The sequence below is a fragment of the Sceloporus occidentalis genome, unplaced genomic scaffold (genome assembly GCF_023333645.1).
Source record: "Sceloporus occidentalis isolate IW3139 unplaced genomic scaffold, rSceOcc1.0.p SCAF_7, whole genome shotgun sequence".
NCBI classification, from domain to species: domain Eukaryota; kingdom Metazoa; phylum Chordata; class Lepidosauria; order Squamata; family Phrynosomatidae; genus Sceloporus; species Sceloporus occidentalis.
Genome location: NW_028316987.1, coordinates 41,473,897 through 41,491,958, shown reverse-complemented (window position 1 = coordinate 41,491,958; position 18,062 = coordinate 41,473,897). Strand labels below are relative to the sequence as shown.

Genomic DNA, 18,062 nt, shown 5'->3' with positions numbered 1-18,062 from the left:
GATAACCTGAACTGTTTACTTTATTTCCATCAATTTTGTCCTTTTATTATGCCTTGGCTAGAATATCATTAATGGACCTAATCCATGTTCAGCCATGTACGCCCACTTGGGCAAGTCACACTTTCTGAGCCTCAGAGGATGGCAATGTCAAACCTCCTCTGAAGAAACATGCCAAGAAAGCCCTGTGATAGGGTCGCCATAAGTTGGAAGTGATTTGAAGGCACACAACAAAACTATGGGCCCGAACAGACAGGCTAAAATAAAGCCACTTCAGGTCACTCTGGAGGTATGCTGTGTAAATGATGCATGCACCCTAAGAGGCCGGAAGCCACGCCAAAGCCAGTGCAGCTTCTGGCCTCTTAAGATGTGCGTGTCATTTAAACCGCATACCTCCAAAGTGACTGGAAGCAACTTTATTTTGGCCTGAAAATAGAAATCTGAAGTCACTGGGGTTTAGTTTTTTAAATTTAATTACCTTGATAGAGCTGTGCAATAGTTGAAATGAGTAGACAAAACATGGTGGTGTTTTCTCATCAATGCCTCCAACAAATGATTTTGAATAACTGTACCATTGTGATGGCTGGTGAGTGTTGAGTGTTTATTGGAAAGGACATTGATAAGGAAACAGTGTTTCTCTTCTTTTGCAGTTTACAAGCCAAAGCAATTGTGCTTCTCATCAGAACATTGTTGAAATCAATATATATTTGGAGGGGCATGATCTTAAGATTTGGTTGGCACGGCTATTTATTTTATGGTAAACAAAAAGTACACAAAGAATTTTAAAATCATTGTTAGAAAACCATTAATGAGAGTGTGGATGAAATATAGAGCTAGATTATGCCCAGGTATACCAGAATGGACATCTATCCACAAAGCTTTTCATAATAGAGAAGTAATAGCTCAAGATAGATGGGTAACCTATGCTGATCTTTTGAAAAAGGTGCCAGAGTCCCAGAAGTTAGAATTTAAAAGTTTAGACTATTTGTTAGAAGAAGGCTTCTCCTGTGAGTGGTTATTGTATAGACAACTCAGAGATTTTTGATAGATGATAAATTACCAGGAATTAAAGCTGGCGACAGTAAATTCGAGGAGATTCTAAAAGCAGACAATACACATAAAATTGCCATGTTCTACAAACGTCTTCTTGAAATAGATATGGAGGAGGACTACATTAAAGAGCAAATGATAAAGTGGTCACAAGACACAAAGCATAATATCATGTTAGAACAATGGGAAAAGTCTTGGAAGGTGAGAATTTTGTATACCCTTAGCCAGGAGCTAAGAAAAAATTTCTTCAAAATCGAGTTTAGGCGGTACCTAACCCCTGATAAGTTGGCTAGAATGTATAAAGGGATGTCCAACAAATGTTGGAAATGTAATCAGGAGGTGGTTACTTTCTACCATACATGTTGGGCTTGCAAAGTTGCAAAGAAATATTGGACTGCCATCCATAGAGTGATCACAGAAATTATACAATGCAGAATAAGTATGAATCCAACTTTGTATTTATTGAGCATGTGTGAGATAGAATGTAAGCATGGCAAGTTATTGTTTTCTATGTCAACATTTGTAAGAATTGTTTACGCTAGCAAATGGAAAATGCCTGTTAGTTTGGATATAGAAGAGTGGCTATATAAATTATCTGATATGGTACAATTGGATAAGCTTACATGTTTGAAAAGGGAGCAAGATTTGGATAACATTAAAAAAATGGCAATCCCTGCAGCAATATTTGGGTAAGATAGGGGACTATGGCCTGTTACAGACTGCCAAAATAAAGCTGCTTCAGGTCTCTTTGGAAGTATGCTATTTAAATGATGCATGGGTCCTAAGAGTCCGGAGGTCGCGCCAAAGCCACACTCCATTCCTAAGCATTGGAGTGCAGCTTTGGTGCAGCTTCCGGATTCTTAGGGTGCATGCATCATTTAAACAGCATACCTCCAAAGAGACCCAAAGCAGCTTTATTTTGGCAGTCTGTAACAGGCCTATATGATTTATATGTAAAGTCATATTAACCTAAACTGGAAGTGAAGTTGTCATTTGCCGCTTTCCTTACATCTTTTTATTCTTTTTATATCCCGCAACCTAGAGATACAAAAGGAATGGCTGACAGGCTTAATTTGAATCGACTTTTTTGGAGTTCAGGAAGTCATTTTACTTTTTCATTTGTGCTGTTCATTGTGTTTGTGTTTGCAAGGGCTGGGTGGGAGGGATGGGGATGATGCTGGGGTTGGGGCTTGTTGTATTGTAATGCACTGTACTGTAATGTATTGTCCGTACATATAGTTTGTTCTATAAGCAACTGTTTTTTTTTTTAATGTTTCTTCTAAAAACTAATAAAAAAAGAAATCAATATATATTTATTGGCAGAGTATATATACAACTACTCATACATTATTAATAATTTTAACACCTTGAAATTATATACAATTGTGGCCACTTCCACTATTTTACTTTACCCCTGGTCCTTGTGCGCTATTGTCGAGCAGATTATAAATGAAAGAATCACATTTTAAAAAGTATGTAAAAATAACATAAAATAAAATAAACCACACACACACAGAAACAACAAAAAACCCCAAACCTCACAACACAAAATCTATTAAGACCTGGAGTGTAATGAACCCTGATTTCAAAGTGAAGACAGTTAAAGGAGATGGGTCAAAGAAATAATGCAATAAAGCAATATGAAAAAATAAGGGAGAAAAAAGAAAACCAAAAATTGAGCATTAAGGAACATACATGATGAGAATCAGTGTTGTCACATTGATATTTCTCAATGAACAAGAGAGCTGAATACTATCTGAATTCAGTTTGGAGGCTGGATTAGGGAATATCACTACCATCAGTAGAATTTTTTTTTTTATAATTTGGAAATGTGGTTTTAACATAGTAGTCTTTTTCAGATTCTCAATCCATGTAAGTTTACTACATACAAGTGACAATATATTAAAAAGCATTTAGGCAACCTCTTTCAGTCACAGATGCAGTAACTACAAAAGTACAATCTCTATCCTGTATTGTAAATAAATAAAAAGTAACAATAATCAGAATCACATCAGAACTATAAAACTAGCTTTTTGTCTCATATTAGAGTCTGAGTGATGTAAATGGACAAAGCAAACCTATTAGTACCTTAAGGTACCGTAAATCAGAAATGTTTTCTTCTTAAATGTTTTTATAGTTCAAGATGAGTAGATAGATACATGGACTTCTCATTCACTCATAGTAGCAGCAAAATGCATTCAAGAAGTTTTCACAACGGATAGAAAGCTGAAATATGGAAGTCAAACCCCATGGACTAACAAGAAAGGTCTGCAGACACATTTCCGTGCGTCCTATTAAAAAATTGTGGCAATGCAGATTACCTTATAATGATACCAAGTACATCAAAAGAACCAAATCAAACATTTGATGGAATGAAGAAATGGGAGTTCCATGCTTTCATGCTGTTGTCTTTGGACATGGGATGTGATGAATGGGTAGGACTTTTTTGTGGAAAGCAGGCACAAACCTTTTCTTGTACAATGAAAGCCAAGTTCCTGAACACCCACACACCTCAATTGTTACCCATGCTTCAAGACATGCCAGCACTGATTTCAGTTGTTACTTTATAGTAGCATTCCTCTATGTTGTGCCCTCCAGATGTTTTGGACTAAAGCTCCATCAGACCCAACTATCACAGCCAATAGCCAGAGGTGGGAGTCATTATGCAAAACACTTGGTGCGCATGATATTAGGGATCTTTATCATATAGGTGAAAACCAAATTTCAGTTCTTATTTCATGCACAAGATCAAGACCTATTCTGCTCTCCATGGCTTTTCTGCCCTTGTGGTTTGGTTTTTAATCTTTGTTCCTTTTGTCTGTTTCGGTTTTTGTAGTCTGTGGAGCATTTTGTGGAATATGTTGGTTGAACCTTTAATCTATGCTAGTTTTCAATTGATTGTGTATTTCATGTTCTGAACTGTACCACACCTAAGACGACTTTGTCTATGAGCTATTTAAAATACCTAAATACTAACACGACTACTCCTTGTTTTTGCTGTATATAAATGGCAAAGAGTTTTGCTGGTTGAGACTATGGTCTGAAAAGCAGTATGAAAATAGCCACATGGATAAACGCATATAATTTTTTTTAAAGACTGTGCTCTCAGGTACATTGCACAGCTGCTACCTAAGTCTGTGGGACTTATAAACAAACAGTTTATAATAGTTATAGTTATAAACAAACAGTAGCCTCAAGCAACTAGTTATACATAAACAACTGCTAGCCCTGGGATCTCATGTGAAAGCTCTACAGGACTGAGATAAGCCTCTCTATGAAAGCAGATGTATGTAGCCCAACAATGCAATAGAAGGCTTTTTTCACTCTCTGCCTGTTGCTGGACTGGGAAGTGTATTTTAGATAGGCTGATTTTACACAAGTCAAGAAACAACATTTCATCTATCAATAGTGTTCTATGTTTTGTGAAATCAGCTAGGAGTACATTTAGCCAAACTGTTTTTGTTTATTTGGTTGCCTTTCGGACAGGGATATGCTTATATTTACAAGCTTATTTCTATGACTCTGTTTACTTACACCACTACAATTATTTCTTACACAACTACTACTGTGCAGGTTTAAACAGCTTGGAAACTGGTAGTGTTTTAATAATCATCATACCATAAATTATAAGGCCTATCACTAAATAAAGTAGAAACGCAGCTGTATACAAACTATTTTTTTCAAGTAATGTTATGTACATTTTATTGCCTGTATATGCACAATGATAAGCAGAGAACTATAAATACACAATGTAATAGAACAGTAGAAAACAAGAATGTTACACATATGAGAATGAGGAAGGGGAGACTATTTTCCTGATTCAGCTGCTAAAAAAAGCAAGTGATGAATAATGCAATTGTTAGGGTTATTTTTACATATATTTCTAAAATATTTCCCCCCCAATAAACATTTTCTGCAACAACAAATTTCTTCTTCAATAATCACACCTTATCTTTCTCAATCAGAATCACTTCTGATCCAAGTCAAAGTAACTTATTACATTATTTAATTGCAAATTTTCAATTTATCTTTTAAGGTATTAGGCAGATAAAGTAATTAGTTCTTTTAAAAATGATATTTGGCTGTGTGTGAAAGAGCTGGGTTTTGAATGCACAACAGCAAAAGAACCAAGAAAATAAAAAATAAAATAAAAATATATTTCTATAGACAAAAGGTTTTTCACAAGACATAATGGGTAGCAGCTTAGTCAAAAGTATTCACCCTGAAGAGGTAGAGAGAAACTTAGCCTAGCAGAGAAAACATCATCCTTGGCACTGCTATGTTCTCTCCTGTAAATACACAATTCCTAAAACTAGATGATGTAACCATGGTCACAAAATCTAGGTTCTAGCCATTGTGAGAAGGGTGCTGAATTGATCTCACTCCTATCTCTCAATAAAGAAGCCTGATGTTCATATCTGAGAAACAGAAGACTTTAGGGGAATTTACTGGATCTTCATTGTCTCTTTCAGTAAGTCCATAAATACAAAGATGCATTATTCACAATAAAGTTAAAAAAAGTTACAGAAACAACCTGAAAACATTTCCACATCTCAGTCCAGATGGTCTTGATGACACCAGTTCAAGATAACCATGCAACAGTTGGTGCCTTTTCCCATCCATTCAAATTAAAACTCAAAACCAATGGTGTCCAAGGTTTATAGTGCTTGTGATTCTTCCCCTCCCCTTCCCCCCATCAGTGCAGAAACCCCCATTCTTGCAAAATGTAATTGCTGAAAAGTTTTTTCTGCAGTGCTGCCATATATCCCTATGTGAGTTAAAATGATAGAACTATTATTAGTCCAGTAATTAGTTTGAGAGGCAACATTCTAGTGATAAAGATAAATACATACTGAGCATGCTTGTGCAGAGCACTCCACTCTGAAGCATCCTGCTTGACAATGTGACAAGGATGGTGGTACATATCCATTAAGTGACTTTGCTTAACCCAATGCTGGAAAAGCAGTGTGCCACACAACCTAAGTTCTGCAACACTGTATTATGAAAGTGCTATCTTCCATACAGGTGACACTTCCTGAACATATCCCCCTAGTTCATAATGAGTATTTCTTTAAGGGACAAATATATTCAACAAGGACCTACAAATGCTTTTACAGAGCTAGATCAATCCAGTTTTTATTAGCACTGCATGGCTTTCAGACTCAATTATATGAGTCAAGCCTTCCATATGACAATGCATCTCCAGTACAATGAATTAATCTAGATGCAGTTCAGAGCAGTCCAGCTTCATTGTTCTTGTGTCCTACCACTCCATGTATCCAAGAAAAAAATAGTACTTAAACAAGAACAGTAATTAGGAGTTGTGTTACTTTGCAGCTGAATAAAAACAAAGAAATTTAGATTTTAGCTTTTAAAGCTTAAAGCATTCCCGTTTAATTAGGTTTTTTTTTAAAAAAAGAAACATGTACAGTAACACTGACAAAAATCAATGGATGACACACAGAGTAGTGTGAACAGAAAATGTGATGGATTAGGTTTAAAAAATTTAATCTGTTTCAATCAAGTAATATTAATACTGTTTTTCCTTTGGATATGGAATAACTGCAACAGTCACATGCAGGCTGAGAGTAGCCCTCCATTAAGGGGGAAAAACAGAAACAGAAAAAAAATAAAACACCCCAACAAAAATGAAGAGTTGATGTGTGTTTCAGACTTTTCCTTTTTCTGATGTGACTTTTCTTCTTATGACCTATCATGTGGGCAGAAGTATCACTAGCTTTGTCCAGGAACATCTGCGGCTGCATCACCTGCTCCAGAGCCTGTTTGTGCACGTTTGATGTAAAGATTCAACAGCTTCATCTGCAGATTTAATTCAGTAAACATCTTGATCAGTAGTCATGGCAATTTTGGTATCACAAGATTCTAAATACGTTTAGGTATCTTATATTGTACAACCAATAATAAGAATAAAGAAAAAACTATTTGTCAAGGAAAGATGTATACAATGAGGGAAATACTGGCCATTGCTTGAGAATTAGAAAATGTGGCTGTGGTTAAAAGAGAAGTAACTTGTTTTTACATAATTTATGAAATAATCACATATTCTTCATACGATATGTACAGGAATGGCAAGAGCTCCCAAATTTTCAGTTTGCAATATTCAGGCTTTACTTACCAGGGAGGGTACAAAAAACCTCTCTGATCTAATACCTTGGTATTATAAACCTATTAAAAATAGCTGAAAGGAAAACGGGAACATTGGAAGGAGCTGAAACTTTCACTATTAGGTCACATCCCCCCCTTTTAAAAGGTTTCTGACTCCAGAGCTATTTTTATCATTCAAAACAATACCTCTAACTCCTCCTCTGGCATAGTTTAAAACTGGCAACTATCTATTATCTCCTTTATTTTTAACACCAAGAAGATTTTTAAGAATTTGTTCATGCATATGAGGTGCAGAGCTGGACAGAGTCCATCCCCTTTTTTGGATATGATGAAAAGGATAAAATAGACTCTAGTAAAGAAATTGTTGGGAGATACCAGTTCCACAACTCCCAGGTCTAAGAGATGAGATAGAGCCTGCTGAACCACTAGGTCTTTGTGTAAGATTCTGATGTTGGCGCCTGTAAGAAGTAGGGTATTGTAGTTTGGTAAAACTATGGCGTAGACTTTGTTTATGGTCTGCAACACCCACTAGTCTGAAGCAGAGGTCTCCCAGACATGGATGAAAATGGATAGCCTTTGCCCTATTTAGTGGGCTGGATAGTCACAAGATGTTTTTATTTTTTGGTGGTTGATTTCCTGGTTGAGGAAGTTGACTGGACCCTTCTTGTGGATGTAGCAAAATGTGTGATCTTGTCCATGCAGGTTTAAAGGTTGTAAAGTCTCTAGGGCAGGAGAAGGTGTGAAAGGGACAAAAGGACTGAGAAGGCTGCTTAAATTCTAATTTTGCTTTCTTCCCTTCTAGAGAAAGCCTAGCCTTCTTATTTTTGGTTTATATGAGGATGGCTTTAAGAGCATGTCCTCAAAAAACCAAATTACCAATGAAGGGGACTGAGGCTAGATTTGCTCTGGATTCTGTCAGTGTTCTAGTGTTTGAGCCAGATCTTCTTGCTTCTGTAGCAGCAGAAACAGAGTGAGCTGCGAATAATCATGAGTCTCTAGTGGCATCTTCTGTGAAGGCAAGGGATTTACTAATCTTTAGATGTGACCTGGCTAGGGATTTTGCATCTAAATCTTGCTTAGTAAAAGTATCTTGAACCCTGAGCATGGCTGCTCTGGCTATCAGGGTGGTCATAGAGAAGGCCCAGATAGACAAGGAGCATTTAAGAGCTGCATGTGTGCTCCCCTTACTTGAATCTTTAAGAAATGAATCTTCTTGTCTGGGTGCCAGAGGACCTGTAAGGAAAGCTGAAACTGGCCTGTCAATAAGTGGGGCTTTGAGAAATTCCACCACTTCAGGGTGTGTAACTTCTGAGCCATATTTTAAATCTTTCCTACCCTGCACTGGTGAGTCCCATTCTGATTTAATGAGATCTCTGAAATCAGGAGACAAAGGGGCAGCATGAATTGGGATTTTAGCTTTAGGAAACACAGGGTTGCCTCATGAAGTGTTCTTACAGGGCATAGTATTAATGTTGGTGATAGAATCAGTCTCAACTTTGTGTGGCTTTGACTGCTTTAGATAAGAAAGGAACAAAATCACCTAAACTGAAATGTCTCTCCCTTGTTGATTCTTCTTGTTCACCAGTAGCTGACCATTCCTCCTCTCCTAAATCAGATGAATTTCTCGGGGACGTTGTAGAGAGAGAAGCAATATCTAAGTCCTGAAGAACATGTTGAGTGCTAGCTCCAGGTAAAGGGGATCAGAAGAGTTCACAACTTCCAAAGACTGTATAGCAGTGGAGGCTGCTCAGCTGCTTGCTATGCTATTTTTCTGTGGGGAGGAGAGAAGGGAGGGGCTGACTATGTCTGCGCCTTTTAGAGGAATCAGCTCTTTTGCCACCATAGAGGAAATTTGCTGAAGTCACGTATTCTAATCAAACAAGGGTGTGGACATGGGAAAAAGCATAGGCAATGTACCCGTCATGGTATTACCTTGCTCATAATGGCTGGTGACTATAACATGGGTTTAAAAAGACTACTGTGAGAGGTTGCAGCACATGTGCATGCTCTCTTGGGCTTGAGAGGCACTACAGAAGAAACTGGGGCTGCGGTTGCTGTGGCAAGGATTGGTGGAATTGGAGGGGAAGCAGTTGTGTCAGGGTCAGTTCTCATCTCTTGTTCCAAAGCTCCCTCTAAATATTAATTGTCTTGGAAGCTAAATCCTGTTTCTAATTGTTGCTGAGTGGAAACCGAATCCAGTGCCTCAGCCATTGTAAGGTTGGAGGCACAAGGAGGATCTATTTCATTATAAACAGATTAACAGCTTTGTTCGCATAGGCAGCTCCAGAGGAGACATTGCTATAGAGTGCTATTGTGTGTGCATCTTTGCAGTTCCTGGGGAAGGCAGGTAAGAATGAGTACATGTCCCCAACATGCCTTGGAGCAGTCTGAAAAGCAGAACTAGATTTGGTTTTTATTTTCCCAAGGCTGAGAGGAGGTTTGAGAGAGGGGTGTGAAGGGAAAAGAAAAACATTTAAGGGGGAGGGGCATATCTGAACATGAGAAACTGCAGTTTGGGAATCAGGATCTGAAACCATGGTTTGACCCTGGCTCATTCTTATCAACCACAGTCAAACCAACAATGGGAATCATGTCAGCCTCCAAGCACTGCTGGACTGCAAATCCCAGCTGTCCTAGCCAATACCAGTAACAGTGAGAAATGTTGCAAATTACAGTCCAACAATATCTGGAGGGCAATATGATTCCTAACCCTCATTTAAATCAAGCTTGTTCAGATGTCATAACAATGACGGAGTAACTTTTATACTTCCTATAAGTGTGAAAGATGAAATGAGGAGAAAGTACCATGGGCTTGTTACTATAGTGGGAAATCACTGTTTCATATCATGTCTGAATAGACCCTTAAATGTAATTTCCAGAGCAAAGAAAGTAATTCTTTTCAATTCACTTATGCAGGAACTCTGCATAAGTGAATTGAGAGTTTTAATGCTGCCCCATGAGGGAAAGCTTTGCACACAGAATCAGCATGCCAAGAAGATGGGTTCTGCTATACTGGCATGGTTAAAGGTAAAGGTTTTCGAAGACAACTCTGTGATCGTGTGTAGCCAACATGATTGCACAGAATGCTGTTACCTTCCCATCAAAGTGGTACCTATTTATCTACTTGCAGTTTTACATGATTTCAAACTGCTAAGTTGGCAGAAGCTAGGATAGTTACGAGAGCTCACTCCATCACTCGGGCATTGAACTGCCAACCTGCCAATCTTGCAATCGTCAGAGTCAGCATCTTAATCACTGAGTCACCTATGACATACACTTGTTCTACCTGCATACAGAAGTACTTTATGTGGTTGGGGACTCTTAAACATGCAACATCTTATCTGTTGCTTAAAATAGTACAGTCCAGAAAATATTCATCTATGGATTCTGATATATGTATAAACTGAGTTCCAGACTGCTCTAAAAACAGAGGAGTATTTCAATCCTGATGGTCTGCCCAATATATCAATAGTCATATAGTCAGTTTATTTATACACTTTTCCAAAAATGCTTGGAGTGTTTCACAGAACATAAAATCATAGAATCAAAGAGCTGGAAGAGACCACAAGTGCCATCCAGTCCAACCCCTTGCCATGTAGGAACTTTCAATCAAAGCATCCCCAACACACGGCTGTTCAGCCTCTGTTTAAAGACTTCCAATGAAGGAGACTCCACCACAATCCGAGGGAGTGTGTTCCATTGTTTAACAGCTTCTACTGCCAGGAAGTTCCTCCTAATGTTAAGGTGCAATCTCTTTTCCTATAGCTTGTATCCATTGTTCTGGGTCCTCTTCTCTGAGCAGCGGAAAACAATCTTGCTCCATCCTCAATATGTTATCCCTTCACATATTTAAACAAGGCTATCATATCACCTCTTAACTTTTTCTTCTCCATGCTAAACATAACCAGCTCTCTATGTCTCTCTTCATAGGGCATGGTTTCCAGACCCTTTACCATTTTAGTCACCCTCCTCTGGACACACTCCAGTTTGTCAACATCCTTTTTGAATTATGGTGCCCAGAATTGGACACAGTATTCCAGGTAAGGCCTGGTCAAGGCAGAATACAGTGGCACCATTACTTCCCTTGATCTAGACACTATACTTCTATTGATGCAACCTAAAATCGCATTGGTCTTTTTAGCTGCTGATTCATGTTCAACTTGTGGTCTACTAGGACTCCTAGAGCCTTTCACCCGTAGTCTTGTTAAGCCAGGTCTTCCCCATCCTATATCTATGCATTTCATTTTTCCATCCTACATTCAGTACTTTACATCCCCCCTGTTTAAGTTAATTTGGTTAGCTTTGCCCCAGTTTTCTAATCTATTAAGGTCATTTTGAATTTTGATCCTCTTCTCTGAGGTATTTGCTATCCCTTCTAATTTGGTATCATTTACAAATTTGATATGTATGCCCTCTAGCCTTTCATCCAAGTCATTGATAAAGGTGTTGAATAGCAGTGGGCCTAGGACAGAACCCTGTGGCACTCCACTGGTCACTTCCTGCCAGGTTGAAGAGGAGCCACTGCTGAGCACCCTTTAGGTTTGGCCAGTCAATCAATTACAAATCCTTAGATTTTTGTGGGTTTTTTGGGCTATGTGGCCATGTTCTAGAAGAGTTTCTTCCTGACATTAACTCTTCTAGAATATGGCCACATAGCCCAAAAAACTCACAAAAATCTTTGGATGCCAGCCATGACAGCCTTCGACTTCAAATTACAAATCCATTTAACAGCTGCATTGTTTAGCCCACATTTTACTAGCTTGTTTGCAAGAATGCCATGGGGAACCTTGTCAAAGGCCTGACTGAAATAAAGATATGCTATATCCACAGCATTCCCTTCATCTACCATGCTGGTAATTTTATCTTAAAACAAGATCAGATTAGCCTGGCATGACTTGTTTCTCTGAAACCCAAGTTGACTTTATGTGATTATTAGAAATGACTATCAGTTCCCTGAAAACAGCAAAAGCTAAATGCTTGGGAAAAGAAACTTGCCGCCAAAATTCACCCATTTACATTAAGGGTCTGAAACCAAATTAGGTTCTCGGGTCTAATAGGTCTCCACTTACTTTGCTGCCAGTGAGTTGGCTAAGATGTGGTTTTAGCTCATCCCCAATCACTGCATGAATGGCTACAAGACAGAAGACACAAGCCTTCCGAACACTGCTCTCCGAGTTATCATAGCCCTAGAAATAAAACAAAGCATTTAAAATCATATCAGTTAATGAATAAGACAGAAAAACAAAATGTAAAAAGTCATTTCCTGCAAGAATATTACATTAGGCTGGGAACTAACTGATAAAATCCCTATATATTAGGTGGGCAGGATGATAAGTGGCTTCAAAAGAAACAAATTGGTCAAATATACTCAATGTACAGGTTTATTATATTTTAGGTTTTACATCCTAATTCTTTGCAAGACACATGATTTATTTCATTTCTTGTATATAGTTATTTGTGCATGTTTTATACCTTCTTACCTGTATTAGACCTGGTACTATTTCTGGCAAGAGTTGAGCAAGTGTTTCTTTAGGTACCCTTTCTATCACCTTAGTCTGCATTTTGATTGCAGCCAGATTTATAGGGTAATCTGCTGTTTGGATAATGGGACAAAGTACTTTGATGCACTGATCTGGACTAATAGATGTAGCAAGCATAGCAGCAGCCTCTTCAGCTGATCTTACCACCTGAAAGATTAAACAGAAACACTGAGAAGCAATTAAATAGCACCAGCTCACTTTTACTTGTAGTTTAACTATTAAAACTGCCTGGAAAATTCACAGAATTTTTTTTTGCTTAATAAATGAAATTCCTCTCAATACTGCAACATCTCAGTTATAGTGAAGATGGATTGTCAAAAGAGCATTTAGAACCCTCAGAACTGAAAATGAAAATGTCTCCAAACAATGAAGTAATTTATATGTGTAAGCATCAGTTAAAGATTTGGATGTTTCAATTCTACATACAACAATCATAATGTTGTCTTTTCAAAAATGGGAGAGGGGGAAGAATCCTGCTTGAAAACAAGGGCTGATTCCTAATTAATTCAAATATTTACACAATTATTTTCAGCTGATTTTTTAGCTAGTTATTTTACATCAGAGTGTGGCAATGACACAATCTTTTAACTGCTGTTTTATGTATTTGTGAGAGTGATTTTTCTATCTTTTCTTAACATGGCATGTACAAAGCAGGATTAGATAAAGGACAAGCTGGTAAAGAAGGGTTATTTATTCATTTCTACCCTCCATCATCTCAGTGAGATGTACAAAAATAATAATTTAAAACCATCCAGAACAATGTAAAAATTAAAATGGTAAGGGATAATTTAAACATTCTAAAATCATAATAAACAATTTATGTTTGGATTTGGAAAACTATGTTTTAATTTGGTACCAAAACAAAACCAGCATTATATCTCTCAGGCCTGCAAAGGAAGCACATTCCATACCTGCCTCCACAACTATGGCGCACAGAGCAAGGTCTCTCCAGAAGACTTTAATCTTTGGACAGGCAGGAAGAGTATTAGCAACAATACAGAGAAAGTACAGAGAAACTCTCTTTAGATTCAGCTTTAGTGGCACAGAAGCCATTTCACTATGATGTAGTCCTGTACTGCTGGGATCAAGCAAAATCCTGGTTTGGGAAGAATTATGTATTTTCGAACTAGCATCAGACATACTTCAAGTAACTGGGTACAACATATATTATTAATATTATATCCCAGTAATATTCATAAATCTGAAAGGTTATATGTTTCAGGTTACAATATTGATTACTGAAATTCAGTTTAAGGGATGTTTTCCACCACAACCAACCAATAGTGTTCTCCACAAAAGTTACAGTGCAAGGCATTTATTTTGGATTCTGAATTTTCTCAAAGTTCAAGTTGATGACCATGTCAATATTCTTAGACTGCATTTTAATTTTTTTAAACAGTGAAAATTTAAATCACATCATCAAGGTCAACATAAACCTACTGAACACGATACAAACCTCCTTGTGTGGATCTTTATGAGCTTCTAGTGTCTTCATGATAGTAAGCTCTGCGTAATTTCTAAATCTTGCTGGTTGGTGCCTTAAAATCTCTCTTAAAACTTTCAATGCCAGTGCTCTAATTGCATGCTGAAAGTTTAAAAATACTTGATTTAGTCTATATTCCACATCTTCGAACTAATTTTTAACAGCAGAATTATGAATACCAGAACTGAATCCAGTATTTAATTCCTCCTTTTGCAAGTCTACAAAAATATGGGCCTTCCTAGATTAATTATGGGTAAAAAATTATGTAGTCATCTTTCCTTCTCCAAGAACATTTGAAGGGAATGTCATGCTTACTTGGTACTAATATCAGAATGGGTGTGTGCGTGTGCCTTCAAGTCACCTGTCAACTTACAGTGACTCCGTGAATTTTATAGGGTTTTCTTAAACCAAGAATACTCAGAGGTGGTATTGCTGGCCCACAGCACCTGGTATTCATTGGCTGCCTCTCATCCAAGCACTAACCAGGGCTGCCCCTGATTAGCTTCCAAGATCAGAAAGGATCTGGCCCCTTTAGGGTATTTAAGCCAGACACATAAACATAAACTGTATATTAAAATATCATATCTAACATCATTGCTGTTGCAATGAAGATCTATGAGCATCCGACGCCTCTACTAATGCTAGAAATTGTGACAACATAGTGTGAGGAACATATCTCCCCTTCATGTCATGCAGGGAATGAGCATCAACCCTGCTAATAATAATAATAATAATAATAATAATTTGTTTTATTTATATACCGCTATTCCAAAGATCATAGCGGTGAACAGGAAGTAAGCTAATTAGCAAGTAAGCTAATTTGCCCCAACAGTCTGGGTACTCATTTTAGCGACCTCGGAAGGATGCAAGCCTGAGTCGAGCTTGGGCCCTTTTGCTGGTCTTGAACTCGCAACCTTGTGGTTTTGAGTGAATGGCTGCAGTACAGGCATTTAACCACTGCGCCACCAGGGCTCCATAATAATAATAATAATAATAATAATAATAATAATAATAATAATAATAATAATAATATTTATTTATTTATATTCTGCTTAATCACAGGGAATCCAAGCAGATTACAGCATTAAAACAAATACAGTTAAAAAGGTATACATTAAAAATACCCAAATCCCTATAGATACATTTTTAAAAAATCTCCAGCTGTGATAACATGATCTGTTTAAATGAAGAAGAGGATGGGCTACTGTACATCCTATATCAAGAAAGCAATATACATCTAGTTTCTTCTCAGTTTTCTATTGAGGCAAAAGTTTATAATGTTGATGTACTAAGTTTCCAAGAGGAATATTAATATCAAAATTTGTTTCAAATCCAAGAAAACAAAGCAGCCATATATATATAGCATCATCATTTAGGACCTTACCTCTTTGTCCCCTAGAGTTTCAAGTAAGAGAAGGAGAATTGTTTTGAAGTGCTCATCCCAAACACCAAATGACTCTTCTTGAGTCAATTTCATTAGTTCATAGAGAGCAGCTTTTCTTTCTTCAACTCTCTCATTATGGTTTGATAATTCCTTGAGCAATTCTGCTACCAGGTCAGAATGGTCCAGGGGAGGTTCTGGACCAAAAAGAAAGAAAGAAAGAAAGAAAAAGTGAATTTATCAATCCTCCTGATTGAAAAAATTTGATTTGAAAAGTGCAACAGAAGATCTAACAAGCACCTTCCTGGATGGAACACTTGTAGCTAATTAATATCTTTTTTAGTTTATTTGCTGCATAGCTTGGAAAATGCTGTCTGGCAAATTCTCCTTCTACTTGAGTGACAGAGAGCAGTTCAGGCACTGTTTGATCTGTAATCTGAACCAGTGGAAGGTTCTTTGAAGACTGCTGGGTCTCCAGTAAGAGGCATCCCCCTTCTAACATATAGTTACTAGTGATGTGGCAATAACTGACTCCAGTCAAATATCCCTAAATATTTCTAACCAACAAAGGAGAAAAGACATATCCAACCACTGAGACCCCAAATTAATTATTTTAAAAATGAACATGAACAAGGCAGGATGGATCCTGGACTTATGTCAAACTAACATTACTCTTTACTTGTTACTACCTGTATCTAGTACAGGGGTAGGCAACCTTATTGAGCCGGGGGCCGGGTTGCTTTCCCTCAGACAACTGGGGGGCCGAAGCGAAAAAATAAATAATTAAATAATTTTTTTAAAAAAAAAATTAAATACATAAATAAACCAGGACAAATGTAGGACAAAATTTTCAAATGGAAGACACTTTTTTTAAAAAAATGGAGGACACGTGAAAAAATTTGCTGATTTTTAAAAAAATGTTAATATAAATGCATGTTTCTGAGGCTTCTATAGACAATTGCCCCCCAAAGGCCCGCGGGCTGCAGGTTGCCTACCCCTGATCTAGTAGTTCAGATCAAGACATGAATTCAAGGTTCCAGTACAGTCTGAAACACACTTGTTTTGGAAAACACACACGTAGACATGGCATTAAAACGCTACTATTCTGTGAAAGGGTGATGGGGAGATCAGGTGGCTGTCTTGCATTGGGAATGAGCAAAAACCTCTCTAGGTCTTCCACAGACACTGTGACATGAATGACAAATATAGCTACAAACTATTACATATGCTTTAATAAGTTCAGTGCAGCACTTTCTCTTATACATGTTTTTCAAAATGAAAGTTTTAAGATTATGACAACACATAGATAACACCAACTACTGTTCTTTGCTTATATACTGAGAAGTGCTGGTTTTATTGTATAGATGGGACAGTCTGTTACTGCGGTAGTGATGATATGGGAATAATAATAATAAGGGAGCCCTGGTGGCACAGTGGTTAAATGCCAGTACTGCAACCACAAGATTGTGAGTTTAATCCCAGGGCTCCAAGGTTCACTCAGCCTTCCATCCTTTTGCAGGTCCGTAAAACAGGTACCTAGCTTGTTGGGGGCGGTTAGCATACAGATTGTACACCGCTTAGAGAGTGCTGAGTCTCTGATAAGCAGTATAGAAATGTACATATTATGACAATAATAATGATGAAGATTTTCTCTCCCGCCTCTCCTCAAGGCTCCAGGTGGGGTACAGCATGTTAAAATATGAAACACAATTAAAAACACATAACCCTTCAGTTAAAATACAACACTATAAAATCATTAAAACACATTCAGAAAAATTCATATACAGATTAAAAATGTGGCTACAGTTTCTTCTCTTGCTTTTGGCTGCATAATAAATTTTGTACCTTTTTCCTTACATCTCACTCAGTCTTATTGTTTCAAAATTATTTTATTTTATTTATTTATTTAGGTATTTACATCCCGCCCTTCAGCCCTAATTACAAACAGGCAAAATGAACTATTAACATTTAAAAAAAAGAAATGTACATAGTATATTTAATTTTTCTGCCTTTTCATGTCAGCATTTTGGATTATAGTTCAGATTTTCATTCAGTTTATCGTAACTAAAGATACCTAACAGATGTCTTTTGTCCTCAAAGCTGTTGTTCTTACATGTCACTTGAGTCCAATAACAATTATCTTTACTTTGTACGGCCCCTTTTATATACCCCCTTCCCTGATACTCTGAATCATACTTGACTTACCATCAGGAAACTGGTCTGCATCATCATCAAACATGGCTTCTTTCAAAGCTGATTTATTAAAAGAACCAACACTATCTGTGTAATTGTATGGATTATAATCACGTGACCGTGGGGAGGAATGAGGAGGCATCGTGTTAAGTAATGAGGTTTTATTGTCAAGAGCTGTTCGGCCTGTTTCAGCAGCCCCACCTCCTGCTCGCAGATCTACTATTCCAGACCCACTGCAAATCTAAAAAGGGAAAAGAGAGACTTGTGCAAAAAAAATAATAATAATTTCAGA

General features: G+C 37.4%; 1 protein-coding gene across 33 annotated transcripts in view; it reads right to left on the bottom strand.

The window, feature by feature from the left end:
- Positions 1-2,345: 2,345 nt before the first annotated feature.
- The window catches only part of CLASP2 (cytoplasmic linker associated protein 2), a 163,006-nt gene continuing 147,289 nt past the window's right edge, over positions 2,346-18,062 (bottom strand). For all 33 annotated transcript variants that reach the window (XM_089532686.1, XM_089532692.1, XM_089532689.1 and 30 more), the window contains 6 exons: positions 17,783-18,011; positions 15,581-15,774; positions 14,170-14,298; positions 12,654-12,860; positions 12,243-12,359; positions 2,346-6,867 (listed from right to left, as the gene is read on the bottom strand). In XM_089532686.1, the coding sequence (XP_089388812.1) occupies positions 6,781-6,867; positions 12,243-12,359; positions 12,654-12,860; positions 14,170-14,298; positions 15,581-15,774; positions 17,783-18,011 (963 nt within the window). In that variant the 3' untranslated portion in view covers positions 2,346-6,780. The remainder of the gene's footprint in view (positions 6,868-12,242; positions 12,360-12,653; positions 12,861-14,169; positions 14,299-15,580; positions 15,775-17,782; positions 18,012-18,062) is intronic.